Raw genomic sequence first — 19456 nt, forward strand, 5'->3', positions numbered from 1 at the left:
CCTGCTTGAAGTTCTCCAATTGGAGGTGCCATCATACGGGCAGGAATGTATTGCAGCACCTGAGGCAAAGCACAAAATGCTGCCATGGCCCATGCCTCTGTGGGGGCCAGCCCCTTTCAAAACCAACCCTTGCAAGCCCATGAAGGGCAGGGAGAAGGAAGATTGCTAGCAGCTGTCTCTTCTGTCATCCTAGGAGTAGGAGTAATGGCGGGAGAGAGGGCACGCCCTCAACTCCTGTCTGTGGCTTCCAGTGGCATCTGGTGGGCCACTGTGCGAAACAGGATGCTGGACTAGATGGGCCTTGGGCCTGATCCAGCAGAGCTGTTCTTATGTTCTTATCCTGCTGTTTGCAAGCTTTGCAAGGAGAGGCACTCCCTCCAGAGCTGCCAAGGGTCAGATCCGTCCCAAAGAGCTGTTCCAGTGACAACAGAAGGGGGGCATCTTGCTGCCCTGCTGGCACCCCAACAGTGCTGTCTGAAGTGACAGCCCTTGTGAAAGGGCCACCCCTGAACTTGAGACCCTTTCCCATGTGGCATGTCTGGTGCTCTGCCACTGAGCTGTGGCCACTTCCCAGCTCTAAGTCAGGCTGCCAAATGTACTGCAGAGTCGATGGCTTGAATCCAAAGAGAAGTAGAGTCCTCTTTACACAATGGGGTTTTTCCACCTCCCCTTTCCAGTGCCAAAAAAAGGCTACATTCCAGGGTCAGGGGACCTTCCAGAACGATGCATATTGCAGTACAGTGGACTGTAGGCATGGGGAAATCGGCAACTCCTCTGTGTGAGTGGTAGTAAGTTCCACCCACACAAGCAACATTTTAGATCCAAACCAAAGAATTCCTAAACTCGATATAGCATAAAACATTGTTTTCCATTTTGGGATTAAAAATACTTGTTTTGGCAGTATCTAATTACATTACCTTACTTGGAATCAAGAAGTATTTCCCCCCATGGCTAGCTTTGGCTTGATTTCCTTATTTGTGTTTGTATGCATCTTGTTAGAATGTACCTGCTTTCTTTATTGGGTGATCTTTGAGGGGCTGGTGCCCCATAGCAGGGATTGGGCTCCTGTGGCTAGCGTCTTTATTATAACTCTTGATTCTATAAAGCCACTTAGTGTATTCAAGCACAGATTATGTATGTATCATGGTGCTGACTTACTTAAAATGACTTGAACTTCATTTTCTGCAGAACCTCAACGTGGATGCAAGTACAAACACTATTCCATCAGGAATTCCTCGAGAGCCTTTGCTGCCAGTTTCTTCTGTTCTACCAGGAACATTTGAGAGGTCTCCTTCCCCATCCCAGTCTCCTGAGTAAGGACTTCATTACACATGACTTTAAATACAATATTTTGAATCAAGAGGGTGTATTTTCCATCCTCAAAAAGTTAGGTGTGACATTGTGAATAGCTCTTGAACAGTTCAGTAAATAACACCCCATGACCTACCGCAGTCATTTAGATAGTGGGCACTCAAACACTAACTTTAAGCCTTGTCCTTAATGTTGTGGTGAGGGTGGGGGGAAGTATTATACATGCATCTGAGTTGGAGAGCGAAGTTTCTTGGATCTCTACGATAGTGACTGACTTGCTTCCCAACTTGAGTAAAGGCTTGCTGCCTTAAACTTGCTGAATGCCAGAAGTTGAGGATTCATGTCTATCTCTTGCAGTGACTCCAAAGCAATGGAAAAGCAGCAGAGAGACACACAAAATATGGAAAGACTTTCCTCCGCACTCACTACTGCTTGCAAATCAGTACAAGTCAATGGGGCTGCTGTAGTAGTAAGTTCATCTTGACTTTTATAATGGGCCGGGGTGGCGGGGAGGGTGTCCTCTTTGATACCTTCCACTCTGTGCTTTGTTTTCTTAACGTTGTGATAGAAGCAATTTATTGCAAAGTTCAGACTAGTGAGCTCCTTGGGGAGGGCAGAATAAGGAAGAGCTAGAAATCTGTTCTTCCTACAAATGAGCACTGTTTCATATATTTCTCTTTACATAATTCAAACTCTGGATGGGCTTAGACAGCCTGTTTTCTTGGCATATCATTTAATCACAATAGGATAATGGATCCTGTTTGTACCTAATTGGTACAAGTAGGGTGTCTGAAGTGGCCCCTAACATGCCATTAGATCTTGAACCATGCCCACACTTTTTGGCCATCATTACTATCTCGGGATGTGCTTATAGAAATATTTGGCAACATCTACCCCCCCTAGAGATGGAAAACATGTGATAGCATTGTGGCACTTACAGAGTTCCCTGTGTAACCACCCCTTCTTTATCCCTACCCCCAATCGGTTAGGGTAAAATTGCAGTCATTTTTGCACAGAGGAAAGGGTTAGGGTAACAACGAACAACCTGTACTCTCTCCAGGAGCAGTCTTTGGAGGGCATTCCTGCCAATATTCATTTCCATTCTCTGACAACATCCATAAAATTTTATAGTTTGTGTGTTGTGGTGTTATAACATTTAAAAGCTTTTAAGGCATCATTGCAAATTTGACTGCTACAGGCCCGATGGTCAGGACAATAAAAGCATGAGAACACATGAAAAGCTGCCAGTATTTCAATGCTTATTGCCTATTTTCCATCTCTAGGGGTATAGACCTTGTCAAAAATCACTATGAGCATTCGTCCCCTAGATTGTACCAACCACCCCAGCTGGCTCATTCACTACCTGCACTGTGTAACTGGGGTGTGTGTGTATACGCGTGTATATGCGCTTTATATGACCAGGTTTTGAGCCTGCACAGAGACCACGTTGGATTTTCTCCAAGCTAATAGTTTCCCTGGCGTTTTGATGGTAGCCCCGCTACTCCTGGTGATACGCGAATGTGACTGGATTCCCCTCTCCAGTCTTCCTTTGTCTGCCGACAGATCGACATTGTCATGAGTTGTCCTGAGATTTTTTCAAAAAAAACCCTCAAGTTCTAGTAAGAACTAACATGCCTACTTTCCTTTCACTATCCCTACAACTGATAAATTTGGTTCTAATCAGTTAGGCAGTTCACAAGTTAGCCCACTTGCACCTCCAACATTCATGCGTCTGCCATCTTTAATTGGGGTGGATGACATCATCACAAACTAGGCTTTGGACAGGTGTCCTTATGTGTCCCTACAACTGTACCAAATTTGGTCCAAATTGGTTTCCACTTGCACCTCACACGTACATGCATCTGCTTTCTTGAATCGGGGTTGATGACATCTTTAAAAACTGCACCCTTGAGCCTATGTGTCCCCTACATCTGTAGCAAATTTGGTGCAAATCGGCTAGATGATTTACAAGTTAGGCCAATTGCGCCTCAGATGTTCACGTACGTGTCTGACACCTTTAATTGGGATGAATGACATCATCGCAAACCACGATGTTGAGGTTCCCTCTGGTTCATTCACTACAACTGTACCAAATTTGGTTCAAATTGGTTAGGTGGTCCACATGTTAGTCTGCTTGCGCCTCAAAAATTTGCACGTCCACCATCTTGAATTGGTGTGAATGACATGATCACAAACCAAGCGGTTGAGGTGTCCCTATGTGTCGCCACAACTGTACCCGATTTGGTTCATATTGGTCCAAGCCTTACAAAGTTGATGGTGGATGGACACACTCACATTCCCAGCCAGGTGATCTCTTTAGCCTACTGGAAAGTAGGCTTTAAAAAACCCCTTTAGTTTGAATTTACTCAGATTCCTTCTTGTATTTGCTCCATCGTACTGTTCTTTAGTTAGTTCCTCTTTTTCTCCTTTTGTGTGTTTAGTTTATCCTTCGCAACCCCCATCCAACCCCCTACCCCGGGGAGAGAAACCTCTGCTTCCCACCTCCACCTCTAGTATGGCCAGCAAGGTCACCTTTGAAAGGTGTGTCCATGGTGGAGCTAAACTCCACTCCACAGACACAGCCGTTGCCTGTTCTGCCTCAGAGAGGCCCACAAGGTCAACATGTGCCTTCATTGCTCTAAATTTACTAAGCAAGCGTGTAAGAACAGAGTTTCTCGCTTACATTCATGGTTCTGGGAAAAGGCACTTAAATATTACTAGTTGGCCGCGACTCCCACCAGCTTGCAAACCGGATCAGACAGTCCCAACAGTCATCTTTGCCCCATGGCCTCAAGCTCACCAACAGTTCAATCAGGCTCACAGCCCAATTATTTATTTATCATATTTGTATTCTGCCTGATATGTACATCTCCAGGCAGTGTACAGATTTTAATATTAAAAACTACAGATTAAAATACATAAAACACACTAAAAACAATTTACAAAAGACATTACCATCGCCATGGCCACACCCAAAAATCGGGCCTATCCAGACATTCTCATGAGCCCACAACTCCAAATATATTTTCCTTGGTACCGAGCACTTCAGTACCATTGACTTGCAATGCGGCTCCCTTACAAACACAGTGCCCGATTCCGCCAAAGAAGAAAAAGAAAAAGAGACCCCATCCCACGGGAACAGAACCTAACAGAGCCTCTGCTCAGACAACCAACCTCCCGCCAAAACCTCCGAAGCAGAAACTCTAAACAGAGGACTTGGAGTCCATTCTGAAATCAAAGAAGAAGAAAAGGCCAAAGACAATACTGCCTACCATGCAGCATCATAAGAGTGCTGCTCCACGGCAATATTCGCTTGCCTCGGAACACCGTACCAATTTACCAAACCTTACATCTGCTTTCAGTCCCAAACAAGAGCCACTCAATACTGAGGAACCACATTATCCACCTTGCGAAGTGGAAGATGTTTGCTACTAACTTGTAAACAACTCTAAACTCAAGGCGCTCCTGGTAGAGGATCCTCTGTGTGAAGCGGAACCTCACTCAGACATGGATGACTCTGTCTCCAAGCTCGAGGAACTAGACTGTCTGAACTCGAAACAGAGGACCTTCTGTCGATCACGACTGTACACTCAACCATCAAACGCGCTCCTATTATGTATAGCCAAGCTCAAGCAGGCTGTATAGATAACTATTATGCCACCTGTGATAAGCAACCTTCCTTTAGGGGCTACCACACTACAGATCGGTACCATCAGAAACCCAACACAGATGCCCCATCCAGTCAGGTCAGCTTCACAGGCTCTCTCCTCTGAAATGTTATCTCCACAACGTCACCAGTCCAACTGGAGACAAGAACCACTACTTCCATGCACCATTACACACCACTCCGCAGTGTTAAACATTCTGGACCCACTTTCACAGCCCCAGAGGCTGGTTCCAGCCCCATCAGAGCAGCCATATTCACATGGGGACAAACCCCTGGAACATAAATTAGACATACAACCAGACTGCATGGATGATGACACCAGTGACCAAGACTCCAAATACGAAGATGTAGAGGTGCAGTTCACCCAATCAGAGCTGACATTCCGAGGATCATCTCCATCTGACTTTGTGAACTCTAAACCTGGTTCCCCTTTGGAAGGCTACAAACTCTATGCATACTATCGCCCCCATGGCCAACTCTTTAGGGGTCCAACTCACCCAACATAAGACAGACCTTTTTTGGACTATTTCTATTTCTCTCCCCATGAATGCGACTGTCATGGAGACTGCCAAAGCTTGATGCTGTTCACCCATTCGTGTAAAGCACAGAGACCACATCGAAGAATGACGGGTTGCTTATCTGTAACTTTGGTTCTTCTAGTGGTCATCTGTGCTCTTACATGCCTACCCATCCTCCCCTCTCTAGTTCTCTAGGTTGACGGACTTGGGGACTGAAGGAGGGGATCCAGGCACATGCCCACATCACCAGGAGGGGCGGGGCTACTGCCAAAATGCCAAGGAGAATCTTTGATGTGGTCCCTGCAAAGGCCATTTGTGTGTAAGAGCACAGATGACCACTAGAAGAAAGAAAGTTACAGGTAAGCAACCTGTCGTTTTTCACTAGCTACATATTCCTGCCCATTGGTGTTATGAGTTGGTTGGTGGTGGTAGGCCTCGTGTACTGGTTCCACACTAGACTGCAAAAGCTGTGTACTAGGAATTAACATTGTATGATCTCATGATGTCAGCTTGGTGTGTCTGTGCTGTACTCCCTGCCTCTTCTAGTTGGTTTACTCAGTTGCCCGGCCTCGCCTGTACTATTCTTCCAAACGACGACTGTCCCACAGGCAGCATCTCCAGCTCCAGGCTGAAAAGATTGATTTGCATTGTGTATGCATGTCAGCTATTCAAGCTAGAAATGGACTCTAATGTTTTGCTCAGCTCATGTCAGAACTCGATTTCTTGCTGAGAAGGGGGATTCGGGGAGATGGAAACCTACTTTTCAAAGGACTTTAACATGACCACTCCTTGTTGGAAAACAAAAAGTTTAAATGTTTTCTCCGTTCTCAAAGCTGTCCCTGCAATTTCATGTTTGTCGTGGGCAGAATTGTCACACCTGGGTAGTGACACAGTGGCTGACACTCTGACTGAATTACTTGATGGAAGTCCTGTTGAAATTCCATGGCCCTATAAAGTAACTCCTGTGTTAGTAGTCTTAAGTAACCCAAGCCCAGAGCAAGCGTTCTTCCAAACCCACACTGTACATGCTTACAGCATGCAATGGGGGTTCAGAAGTCCCACCCCGGTACATCTGTCACGTCAATCACCCTTCCATCCTTACTCATTATGCTTAGGACATTTGCAGTTACTCTTGATCAATATTACCTTTGCTATTTTAGCCCCCCCCCCAAAAAAAGTCCACTGTCTTGTGCTACATCTATGTCTTGTGCTTCTGAATGCACAGGAATTGCGAAAACCTAGTTATGCAGAGATCTGCCAGAGGACAACTAAGGACCCGCCTCCACTGCAGCCCCAGAAGGAACAGAAGCCAAACACGGTCGCCTGTGGGAAAGATGAAAGGAAGCCCACAGAAACACTAGAAAGAAGCAAAGAACCCCCTCCTGTGAAGCCTAATCCAGGGCAGCCCAAAGACCAGAGAAGGCAGTCGGGACGCAGATCGCCACCTCCGGCTGTTGGGAAACGTCTCGTTAAAGAACAGAGCACCCCTCCCAAATCTCCTCAGTGAAACTAGTGCTTAGGAGGAGGTTCAAAAAGTTCTCACCCTGAAGTAAATCCCTGTTGCCACTCAGAGTACAAAGAATGAGCTGCTGGTTAGGAGCTTGCAGTGGGTATTAAGAATATGAAATGCCTGCAAGTTGATCCCCCCCCCCTTTTTTGTAAAATAGATTGCTCCTCCAATTCTCTTGCTCCCCTCATCAAATTCCCCTTGAGCAAACAGTCTACTCTGTCAGGGTTTAATTAATCTAAACCTTACATTTAGGTTGGTGCTGAAATGGAGGTGATGCCGAAAATCTTTTTTTTTTTTTCTAGATGGAAAATGCATTTATCTGAGAAAATCAATTTTTTTATTAAGCCTCCATGTGGCTGTGTGAATACAAGCTCTATCTAATGAGTTTTTTCCTAATCTACTAAGCAGAATTGTGCTGCTGTAGTTTTTAAATAACTGATCTGTAAGTACATATCCTCTAAAATGTGTCCAGAAAACTAATAACAGCCGCTATTATTTAGAGTGCAAGGAAAAACAGGCGTTTTATAAGATCGTACGACAAGTTCGATTTTTCTTATTTTCTTTTTAAATTCTGGATGCTGTAGCACATCAAAGAAATTATACTTTTAGGTTTAAATATACATGTGATTCTAATGTTTTAAAATTGAGCTGTTTTTGTTGTTGGCCAAATATGAACCTCATAAAGATCACCTCCGAGGCTTCTCTAGAATTATTTGTTTTGATGGACTGCAAGCAAGTAACCAGCTTCTCAATCCAGAATAAAATGGTTCCTTGAATTTTCAGGAAAAGAAAAAACAAAGCACATTGTGAATAGAAAATAATTAAGTACATCAGCCCTTGTAAATGGCAGATGCCAGCTAATGGCTGTGTTTCACAAGATAGCACAATAGCACTCTTGTGATGAGAAACTCTCAATTTTTCCCCCTCTCAGCCAGAGGAAATTGATTTCAAGTCACCACTGTCCTTTCTGGTTTACCCCGTGCTCTGTGTAGGGTTTTTTAACTATATGCTCAAAGTGCTCTTTGAAAGAGTTCATATCTTAATTGGCCTAAGTGCTGATACCTTTCTGTACCTACAAAGATTGGCATGTGGATTTAAACTCTTTTCATTCTCTGAGATAATGGAGTTCTTTTTGCCGGGGGGGGCGGGGGGGAGCGTGTGTGTGTGTGGTGGAGGAAGGGATCCCTGTTTCCGTCTGGGGTAAATTTTGTCACACTTACTTTAAAAGTGACATGCTTTTCTGAAGGACGAGGATGCACTAAATTAGCAAGTTTCTAATAAAGTTGACTATAAATTATTTTTGTTTTAAAATGCCTAAAGTTTTTTCTTTTGAGTGTTTAAGCAGCAGATGATTCAGATGAAAATGTTTTCCTGCTGAATACAGTTTATTCCACAAAAAAAGTTTATTTAAACAACTGATTTTTTTAAAGAATTATTTCCATCCAATATTTAAAGACTTGAATTTTATTTAAACTTGAAAATGACTTTGCCTTAACTTTTGTACAAGACAGCTTAGAGTTATGGAAGTCTGACCCCCTCAAGGGTTAGTGTGGGGGGGCATAGACAGAACTACTCAGTTAACAGTATGTATGTATTGTCACTGGTCTTACTGAGTAAACATACTGTAGTACAGAAACTAGTGGCAGTTTTTTTGTAAAATATACCTTAAAAGATCTTAAGCAGTTGATCTTTTTTCAAAATGTTGAAAAATCTGTAAATGGAAATAGTCAATACTGTATTAAATATGTGCACTTGGAAGTGTGTGCTTTGCTTGTACAGTTGTAAATAATCAGAACATATAAAAAGGTACCCTTAAAAAAAACTGATAAAAATTATTGATATATTATAAATGTTGATGTTGAGCTGGATGTAGATAAAACTAAATGTTGTGGTTTTGAATATTACTTTAATTTGTTGTTTTTATTTCCTTGTTTCTTTTACTTTATTCTGGAGTGCTGAGTTGAGTCTGCCTCTTCACTGCAAAAGGGAATTGGAGCAAGTTTGTCTTAAGCCCTGTGAAATCTTTTAAAACTTTCTTGAATTGTACATTTCAACCAGTGTGAGAACATTGTGTGAAAGAATGGAAAATCACATCTTATAAGCTGCAATTATTATTGTTGTTGTTATTATTATTATTTTAAAATGCCTGAATTGGAAAGAAATAACATTGCCACAGAATCAGTAGCCCCAAAGTTTACTTAAGCCCCTTTAGCCAGGGGTGGGCAATTTTGGTTCTCCAGCTATTGTTAAACTACCACTCCCATCATCCCCAGTCACAATAAATTGTGGCTGGGGGTGATGGGAATGGTAGTTCCACAGCTGAAGAGCCAAGGTTGCCTACCCTTGCCATAGGCCAAAATATTAGCAAGTTGCATTTAAGTTTCCATGTAGCTATAAAGTACCTAGGGCAGTTGATTACCTAGCATAGTTGCTGCTATTTTAATTGACCATTTTAAAGAAGGGAAGACAACCTGCTTTTTGCACTGCAGAACTTACAATGAGCAAGCTGGGAGCTGTGTGCATGCCTTCCTGAAAAGGCACCCTTGGAGATGCCGTGGGAGGAGGTGGAGACTCGTGCAACTCCCAATTAAAAAACAAATGATGATCAGAACTGGTACTGCTGTGGAATTTTAATGTTTTATCGTTTTACCCAGTAAGCAGTGGAAATGGCAGCTAGATTGGGGCATGATTTAGGCCAGTTGTAAGATTTTAGTTTGCTTGTTCAGAAATGCAAACAACGTAGGAATTGGCCACAATGACATGGACAGCTGGGTCATTCATTTGAGTGTATATAGAGCAGACCAGAAAGTGAGTTGTACTGTTGGGACTGCATTTTGCTGCCTCTTGTACTAGGTTGATACACTGTAATTACTTCTCGCCCAAATCTGTGTAAAGCATTTAAAATGTTACATTGATAGCTTTTTTAAAAGTGACATGCCAAATAACTTCACCAATCACTTTAATACTTTCTCCCCACTCAGGCAGTATAGCACTACTAGAACAGAAATGTGATGTCCTGTAGACTGTTTACATAGAGAGATTCATATCTGACATTTACAAAATAAAAACTATCCCTGAAAATCTGAGTTGCAGGTTAGAATAGGGGTTCTCAAACTTGGTCCCCAGATGTTGCCAGACTCTAACATCTGGGAATCCAAGCTTGAGAACCCCGGGTTAGAAAAATAGCAACCAATTACGATTGGCTTTATTTTAACTGATAGGACTGCTTTGGTGCTCTTCATATGGAACTAGAATGCAGGTTTTTCTGAGGCTCTTGGTTCAAGGAATGTATTTAAAACAAGAATTTGCTTCTGAATACTTTAATATGTACATTTTAATTTTGCATTACCCTCCTGCCATGTGATTTCCCCCCCCCCATCTTCTCACAGAGAAACCAGTAAATTGTCAGGCTCAATTTTTAGTTTTTAATAACTTTTTGTTGCTGCCCTCATCTAAAGACATAACCAGTTGGCACAGAGATTCCCTTGTTTCCCAGAGTGATGCAGTATATCATGAACAACCTCTGACTGTAAGGGTCCACACCAATCTCTGTATCTCTTCCAGCTAGCTGCAGTTTTTACATGTTGTGTAGCCTGTTACACTGACAGCAGCAGACAATCGAAGACACCTGAGCTAACAGCTGCCAAGTCATGAAACAGAAGGTGTAATATGGAGGCCTTTTTCTGAGGGTTTTTGTTTTGTTCCATTTTAATACTGGAATCAAGCTTACATGTAAACTATTGGTAATTTAAGTTTCCTTTTTGTGTCATAAAATGTACAACTGTCTCTAAAAAAAAATGTAGGTTATGAAAAATAAAGATTTAGGCACTGTTGAATTTCTCTTTTTTTAAATTAAACTTCTTACAACAGTATTTTTCATTTCCTTTGTCTTTGCGCCTGTTTGTGTGTCAAAGGCACATAACAGAAGTTTCTTTGCTATGGCTATACCCTCTGGAGAATCGATGCACTTTAAGAGCAATAAATGCTGTACCAAAACTGAACACTTTGCCCCTCTTTGCAAGGTATTTCCTGTCTGGTAGGCAATTCGCCCTCTTGTGATTTACGTCTTTCAACACAAGCTCATTGTGAAGTCATCTTGGGCAGATTGTGAGAGGAAGGGTTTTTTCATTTTCAATAAAACCTGGTGTGTGGATTTCTGATTAAAGCACGCTATGTGATTTGATTCTACAGCCTTGTCAAATAGTGATTCATAGTATTTAGCTCATGGGTACATTTGTATTTGATACCTGCTGGGTTGCTGGTTTTTTTTTAAGGTTGTGTATCTGTGAATGTTGTACGGCATATTCTTCAATTAGATTACATGGTATGGGTGAGCTCCTCAAGAGTCGGATGCTGCAGTATATATGGGCCATTTCTTGGAACATGTCAGCTCGCACCAAGCTGCGTGCCTGTGCTGCTGACCTGCACAGGGACATAATAGGAATTGGATGTGTATCACAGGGTCTCGTCCTGAACAGTTTAGATGATGCCACACTCTTTCCAATAGTGGCTGTTGCTCTTTGTTCTCAAACTACAGGCAGTTGCTTCTGCTTTTGGGGGAGTTTTGAGTAGAACGCTTCTGCTGCTGTTCTTCTGGGACTACTATAAATTTTGATGAGTGTTTAAGCAGAAGGCATAAGCATCTTTGGGCTTTTATTTTTGGCTACCAAAAAATTACAGTGAGCATATGAGGAATGAGCTGTTCCCTTAGTGTAGAGAGGGGAACTTCTGCCCTTTTCTTAAGGTACTTTGGATACCACTGACATTTCTACATGTTGTCTTAAGAAGCAAACTCATCAGCTCGTGCCCCAATTTACTACTTGTTATGCTTTTAAACAGCATATGAGGAGTTGACAAGCTCCATTGTAGTCTGTCTAGATGCTTACCCTATCCTATCCAGTGCAGTCTTTCATCCAGTTTGTGCACAATCCATATAGGTTTTTGCATTCATAATCCAGATGGGGAAATGCAAAAAGGGATGCTAAATATGAGATGGCCTTAAGCTCATGTGGTCAACCTCCTCTCCCATCAGCTACTGCAGCAAAATTGGAGGCCTGCCGTTGGTAGGTGCAGGGGAAGGATGCTGATGTAGAGCAAGGATTCTCAACGTTGGGTCCCCAGATGTTATTGGACTTCAACTCCCATAATTCCCAACCAAAGGCCACTGGGGCTGGGGATTATGGGAGCTGAAGTCCAATAACAGCTGAGGACCCAACGTTGAGAATCCCTGATGTAGAGGACCTATACAGAACAAAGATTGCAGGTAGTTGCTTAACCTTTTGCCAAAAGAGAGGATGGAGTTTCACACTGAAGGCCTAGGTGTGAAATAACTAAATAACTATTTTGTCTTTATTTGCAGCTGAGTCACCCAATTGGTACATCATAGTCTGTTGCTCAGCTGCCCATCTTGTGACTCTAGTCTTGTCGCATCAGATGTGCTCCTTTACACACAATGTTCCCATTTGTCCCTTCCCTCTGTAATGCAAGTGCTGTCAGGTTGTGTTTTGTACGCTAGTGGGAACTACGTTGGTGGGGTGCTCTCCTACAGCACGCAGTTCTTTCACAGCTCTCGTTTGACTGCTAGTGATTTTTAAAAGGAGAGTGCCCAGGAGGCATCTTAGCGAGCAAGCTTGTGTGTTGGATATTCATCTGTGTGATGACAAAAGGAAGCAGCTGTTTGAAGCAATAGCTCTCCTGGAGAGCAGGGCGAACGGTAGCAGTGTTGGCAGCGACCATATCTCTGGTGCATGAGCCATGCTTGTGTATTAATCATCGTTGTTAAGACAGCATGAGCAACCGGAGTGACAAACTTTTATTTGTGTCATTCTGACACCCCCAGAAGCTGCACAGGCGTCTCTTAGTGGCTCTTGGCATACTATCAGATGGTCTTGGAGCCGACTTGCAACTCAAGGCATAGGTAGCTATCTAGGGTGGCACAATTTGAGGGGTACCCATCATGCCAATGTTGCGTATGAGCTCAGGCTCCTGTGCTGGTGTGGCATGGTCGGTTTTCCATACAAACGGAATGAGCATGAGTCTGGTATCCTGGATGAGTGTTCCCAGTTTCTGCTGGGCTATCGGTAGACTTCCTCCACCTGAGGCAGTTGTTGGAAATGAGGCTGTATTTCTCAGTTGTAGAGTGCACCATTTTCCCTCACCTTCACTTTGACATGATAGCTAGAGTGAAAGTATTTGGTCTCTACTCCCAATGATGTAATTCCTTTTACAAGCAGTGGTAGTGATTTGGAAGTGGCTCGCCACGCTCAATACAAACATGCCTATTTTGTTCTGGATGAGCTCTGGATAGTTGCTTTTGCAAGGTTCCATGAAGTCATTCATAAGCCACAACTTCAAATTTTGGCCACGGGTACCATCTTGGAGGATAGATGCATGTAGGGATTTTTGACAAAGTCTAACGCCCTAGTGATGGAAAGCATGTGATAACATTGTTGCACTTACAGCTTTATCTGTGTTATCACCCCTTTATCCCTATCCACAAACAATTATGGTAAATTTCAGTTGGACAGGGGAAAATGTCAGGATAACAATGAACAAACTGTTGTACTCGCTCCATGGGGCAATCTTTGGAAGGCATTCCTGCCCATTGTCACTTTCATTCCTTTGACAGGAATGATAAATTTGATAACAAATTTATAGTAGTTTTTGTGTGCTTAAAATGTGTTGAAGCTTTTAAAACTTTGCAAATTTGGCTGCTGCAGGTCTTATAGGGCAATAAAGCACAGTTTCTCAACCGCTGGTCCGCAGACCACTGGTGGTCCACAACGAGTTGAGTGCTGGTCCATGCCTCCTCCCACCACCGGCAGCTTTCCCTCCCCCCGGGATCTCCCATCACCACCATTTTTGCCTGCCTGCCTCCTCTGCCAGGGCCCGCTGCTGCTGCAGGAAATGCTTTGGGGATGTGTGAGCCTTCTACCCCACCCCACGCCCTGGCAGCAGTGGCTGATACAAGAGTGACGCTGTGGCCTGCTGTCTGGCCCGGTGTTGCTTCCCAAGTGTGCCTCACAGTTGGGCACACCTCGCAGTTGGGAAGCGACACCGGGCCAGACAGCAGGCCACAGCGTCACTCTTGTGTTGGCCGCCGCCAAGGGGGGGGGGTAGAAGGCTCACACACAGCCATTTTTCGGATGCACAGCAGCGGTGGACCCTGGCAGAGGAGGCCGGTGGGCAGGCAAAAATGGCAGGTGGGAGAGGGAGGGAGCAGGCCCGATGGGGGGAGAGAGGAGGGCGGGGAAGGAAAGCTGCCGGTGGACAGGGAACGAGGGAACGGAATGGGGCCGAAGGGAGGGGGAAGTGGTGGAGAGAGAAAGCATTTTTAAAGAACAATGAATTTTATTGTTAGTGATTTTGTACAGATTTTATTGTATTTATTTTATTAGTATGTTTAATTCAATTTTATTTTAATTTAAATTAATCTTGGCCTGCCAGAACTTCAAAAGTTAAATTTTGATTAAATTCATTTTAATTAATTTTACTTTGATTTAATTAATTGATTTATATTGAGTGTGACTTTATTTTATTATTTATTTATTCAATTTTTATACCGCCTTTCCAAAATGGTTCAGGGTGGTTTACAATTTAAAAATTGTAAAAAAAACAAAACCCAAAAAAAGCAACTCTAATAGGGATCTTTATGGTTTTAATAATCAGCACCCTAAAAACTGACCTTGGCCCCCATGATCCAAGTCACATTAAGTTTTGGGCCACCACGTCATTTGAGTTGTGCCCCCCTGTAGTATCCTCTCTAATAAAATGCTTGGTGTCCGTCCGTGGACGGACACCAAGCGTGCGTTCGTGCCTCCCTGTTCTGGGCATGCGCACAGCGCATGCCCAGAACAGGGCAAGGGAGACACGATCGCCAGCACCCGGCAGCCATCTTGGGCGGCCAGAAGCGGCTGCCCCGAAGAAGCCGGAGAAGCGGCGGCGGGGGGAAATGACCGAGGCGGCGGCAGAGCCGCCGCCTCAGCCAAAAGAGACAGAGGCCGGGGGCGGAGCGGAGGCCATGTAACTTAAAAAAAAATTGCTCCTGCGGCCGACGCCGCCGACCCTCCCTCCCAGCTGCCGAGTCCCCCTTACCCTGGCCCACTTCCGTCGGCCGAAGAAAGCCCTCAATTTAAGAGGCAGAGAGGAGCTCGCAAGCAGAACTCCTCTCTGTGCAAAGCCTCTTCCCGAACTGCCGCTTTGGGCGCTTGCGTCCTTTGCGCCCAAAGCGGCAGTTCGGGAAGAGGCTTTGCACAGAGAGGAGCTCTGCTTGCGAGCTCCTCTCTGCCTCTTAAATTGAGGGCTTTCTTTGGCCGACGGAGCAATGTTTTTTTTAAAGTTACATGGCCTCTGCTCCGCCCCCGGTCCCGGCCTCCGTCTCCCCGGCCTGGGGGGGGGACACAAAGGAGCTGGGAGGGTGGAGGGAGGGGGAATGGCGGCGGGGGGCCAGGAGCGCCGTTACTAGCACCCGTTATTCAACGGGCTGAAATTCACTTGTAGTACTAATAAACTTGAAACCCCTTTACTAACTGCTGTCCAGGAAACCGCACAAAGAATGTAGCAGTCTTTGAAAATCCACACGAAAAGTTTAGAGGTCCTTGAGTACAAAAAGGTTGAGAAACACTTCAATAAAGCATGATAATCCACTGAAAGTATTAGGGATGTGCATGAAACATGATTCGGACACCAAATCGCAGCACATCCCTTTAACACAGGGATTACACTTACGTACACTCTCACTCACTCACTCAATCAATCAATCAATCAATCAATGTTTAGCTGGGAAAAACTGGTTGTGAAGAATATTGGCAGGCTGCCCCCTATAGCATCCTCAACACACCTCTCATCTCCTCCATCTCTGTGATTTTGTTGGTTCTTGTTCTGAGATGGGCAGCAAAGAGAAGCTGCTGTGTTAAATGTGCTTTTCTTCAAGGCAGTTGGCCTGCTGACACACGAGAGAAAGTAAAATAGCCAAACCAGAATGATGTGATGCCGTATATGCCCTGCTAACTGGGCAAAGAGGCACCTTTTACCGTGGTGATTCTCTTTATTTAGCAGGGGGAGAGTAACTGGCCCTATCCACCCCCAGCACAGTACTTCCAGTGACTGTTGCTGGTGTGTGTCTTATGTTTCTTTTTAGAATGTGAGCCCTTTGGGGACAGGGAGCCATCTTATTTATTTGTTATTTCTCTGTGTAAACTGCCCTGAGCCATTTTTGGAAGGGCGGTATAGAAATTGAATTATTATTATTATTATTATCATCATCATTATTATTATATATGGAATTAAGAGAGCCAGCGTGGTGTAGTGGTTAGAGTGCTGGACTAGGACCAGGGAGACCTGAATTCAAATCCCCATTCAGCCATGATTCTAGCTGGGTGACTCAGCCAGTCACTTCTCTCTCAGCCTAACCTACTTCACAGGGTTGTTGTGAGGAGAATAGAGATGGGCCCGGACCGGTCCGGAGGCCATTAAAATAGCCTCCGGACCAGACCGGTCCGGACCTGGGCAGCGTGGTTCGGGTGGGGGCACGCTCGTCTCTGTGATGTGCACGCAAAGGACTCCTGGGAATTTTTTGAAGCAACCTCGGGGAAGGGGCAGCAGGGAGGTGTCCTGCCACCCCAATTACTCTAAGGATTACGGGCGCCAGAGCGGGAAAGTGGCAGGAGGAGTAAGTAAACTCTCCCGCCGCTCTTAAAGGGACACACACACCCCAGTGCCAGACCGCAGTTGGCGGTTCCATGCACACCCCTAGAGGAGAAACCCAAGTATGTAGTAAACCACTCTGGGCTCCTTGGAGAAAGAGTGGAAAATAAAATAAATAATAAAATAAAATAAATATAGGGGTTGCTGCCAGAGGTGCCTTTCCTCCAGCGAAAGCTCCCTGGATGCAACCCTCTGTGCCTAAGGCAAGTTTTAATGCTTTAAAGTTTTATTTATGGTGATTTTAATCTGTTTATATGATTTTTAGGTTTTAATTGTTTAAATTGTGAATTGCCCTGAGATCATATAGAGGGCAGTGTATAAATGTGTTAAAGTTGCAAAGCCGTGATCACACAGCACAGTTGAAGAAATAACTGTGACCACTGTTAAGATGTTGTGAATGTCTTCACTCTGCCTTGCTTCCTTGCTTGCTCATCCTCAGCGAACAGGCCGTCACCAAGACAACCAAGCATGCTTGATGGGATCTCAAGGTCAGGGTTCAGGCATCAACAGAGAAGTATGGAAAATAGCTTGTTAACTTTTTCACTTTTTTCACACCCAACACAGGGTTGGAGACCCAGGAGTCTCTATCTGGCACGTTTCATGGGTATCTTTCCCTCTGTGTGCAGGACCTTCTTTAAAAAACCTTATCTGCCTCGGAACACAGTCTGAAAATATCACTTTAAAACCATTTTGAATGTGAAATGCCTGTCAGGGCTGCAGCAAGCTGCTCTTAACAATTTCCATTTCTCAGCAGCATACATTTCTTCGGGGTCTCTAAAAATGTGCACTCTTCAATGGTGTATGCAAACCCTGGGGGTGCCTCAGCAGGTTTGAGGGAGGTATTGGTTTCATGCAGCCATAATTATCGTCCTGTATAAATTGTCAGTTTTCTCAAAGGTTAGGGTGATGCTTGGCACTGTTCCATGCAAAGTTGTCCATGTTTTGTCTTTTCTAACCTATTTGGGAGGGGAAGTAAACAAGCTGTCAGAAATCTAAAGTGGGTTGAGAATCTGCTTTTGAGCCGTTGGGTTTGGTGGTGCAACTCCCTAAAATAGCATCAGGCCGTCTCTTTATTATGTGAGTTAGAACGTACAGCCTGTCCCACCCCAGGGGTGCAGGACAGAAAGATCTCTCAAAAATGTCATTAATATTCTGTTAAGCATCAATTAAAAATCAAATTAAACCAATGGAAGACATGCTATTAAAATCCTGTCTTTGACTGGTTTAGTTTCATCTTGCCATCTAGCTCAAGCCTAGGCAGTCGGATCTCACACTGTTTCCAGGAGAGAAGGAAGAACTGCTTCCCGCATGAAAATATAGATTCCACAGCTGTGTTGCTGCTGTAAGTGCTGTGTGAAACCAGCTTACAGAATCCTGCTGCTTGTTTCTGTTCTGCACATTCTCTATGCAACATTTTAACATCTGCCCCATGAGCCTAGGGACAGAGATTGCCACCCTGTATTACAGTATGATGTAGTCACCTTAAGTGGCGCAGAGGGGCAATGCTTGACTAACAAGCAGAAGGTTGCCGGTTCGAATCCCCGCTGGTACTATATTGGGCAGCAGCGATATAGGAAGATGCTGAAAGGCATCATCTCATACTGCGTGGGAGGAGGCAATGGTAAACCTCTCCTGTATTCTACCAAAAGAAAACCACAGGGCTCGGCACCAGGAGTCAAAATTGACTTGACACAGCACGCTTTACCGTTACTACATTATACTACAGCTTCATGAGAACGAAAGCTCTTCTGCAAAGCAACAGGCTCAGAATACGCTCTTGGCAGCAGGCTTTGCATGGCTGGACTACACCATCTTTGAAATTCTGAATTTTTCCCCTAATTTGGCAGCAAATTACTAGTGAGTTCCCAGCTCCTGTTGTGTAACACTGCATGTGTCTTTTTATTTCCTGGCTCCTGGCCTTGATCAGTCAGTGTCTCCAGAGGTGCTCTTACCCCTGGACCTCTGGGCTAAAGTCCTGGGCCTCTACCCCTTGGAGGTCCCCCAAATCCTCTTTAGTCTGTCCTGGGTGGTGTGGTTGCGCATGTTGCTGGCCCGAGCATGACTGACCTGTGCCAGGTGGCTGAGACGGGAGAGTGGGGAAAGAAATATATGGGATGATATTTTATTATCCAAGTTGAAGTGTTTCTGCTAATGCATGTTTGCATAAATATACCAGTTTTATATTCTTACAGTCTTTTGTGTACAGTTGCTGTTTGTGCCCTCAAGAACCCAAGTGTGAGAGAGAGAGAGAGTGAGTGTGAGTGTGTGTGTGTGTGTGTGTGTGTGTGTGTGTGAGTGATGCTTAGCTTGCAGCAGGTGGGTGGTGGCATCTAAAAGCCTTTAGATCCAGGCTCCAAAATTACCTAGCTGCACCTCTGATTGTCACTGTTCTTCTAAAGCTGCCTTGTGAAGCCTTTGGCTGGAAAGGCAGAGTATTAAATATGTCAAATCAACAGTTACTATTCTCCCAGCTCCCTTTCTGAAATTAAGTTCCAAGCCAAACTACAAGTTTTGTAGTTAGTGCGGAAGTGTTTGGTTTTTGTTTTCTCAACAGCAGCCACAGGGGGGCCAGTCTGGGACCAGATTGGGACCATGGCAGGGGGGAAGGAACTTTACCCTTTGCCTCATTATGGTCCTGATCCAGATTTGGCTTTCCTATGGCTGTGATTTTCCCAAGAGAAAGGTTCCCATATGACTGTAGACTGCTGCACATGCCATATTTACCCGAATCAAAGACAACTTTGA

General features: G+C 44.4%; 1 protein-coding gene across 6 annotated transcripts in view; it reads left to right on the top strand.

Moving 5' to 3' along the window:
- The window catches only part of LARP4B (La ribonucleoprotein 4B), a 91920-nt gene extending 81042 nt beyond the window's left edge, over nt 1-10878 (top strand). For 5 of the 6 annotated variants that reach the window (XM_053262457.1, XM_053262456.1, XM_053262458.1 and 2 more), the window contains 3 exons: nt 1189-1313; nt 1669-1780; nt 6722-10878. In XM_053262457.1, the coding sequence (XP_053118432.1) occupies nt 1189-1313; nt 1669-1780; nt 6722-7003 (519 nt within the window). In that variant the 3' untranslated portion in view covers nt 7004-10878. The remainder of the gene's footprint in view (nt 1-1188; nt 1314-1668; nt 1781-6721) is intronic. The other variant, XM_053262455.1, reaches the window with a different exon arrangement.
- Nucleotides 10879-19456: the final 8578 nt, after the last annotated feature.

This window comes from Hemicordylus capensis, chromosome 6, assembly GCF_027244095.1.
Source record: "Hemicordylus capensis ecotype Gifberg chromosome 6, rHemCap1.1.pri, whole genome shotgun sequence".
In the NCBI taxonomy this organism is placed as follows: Eukaryota; Metazoa; Chordata; class Lepidosauria; order Squamata; family Cordylidae; genus Hemicordylus; species Hemicordylus capensis.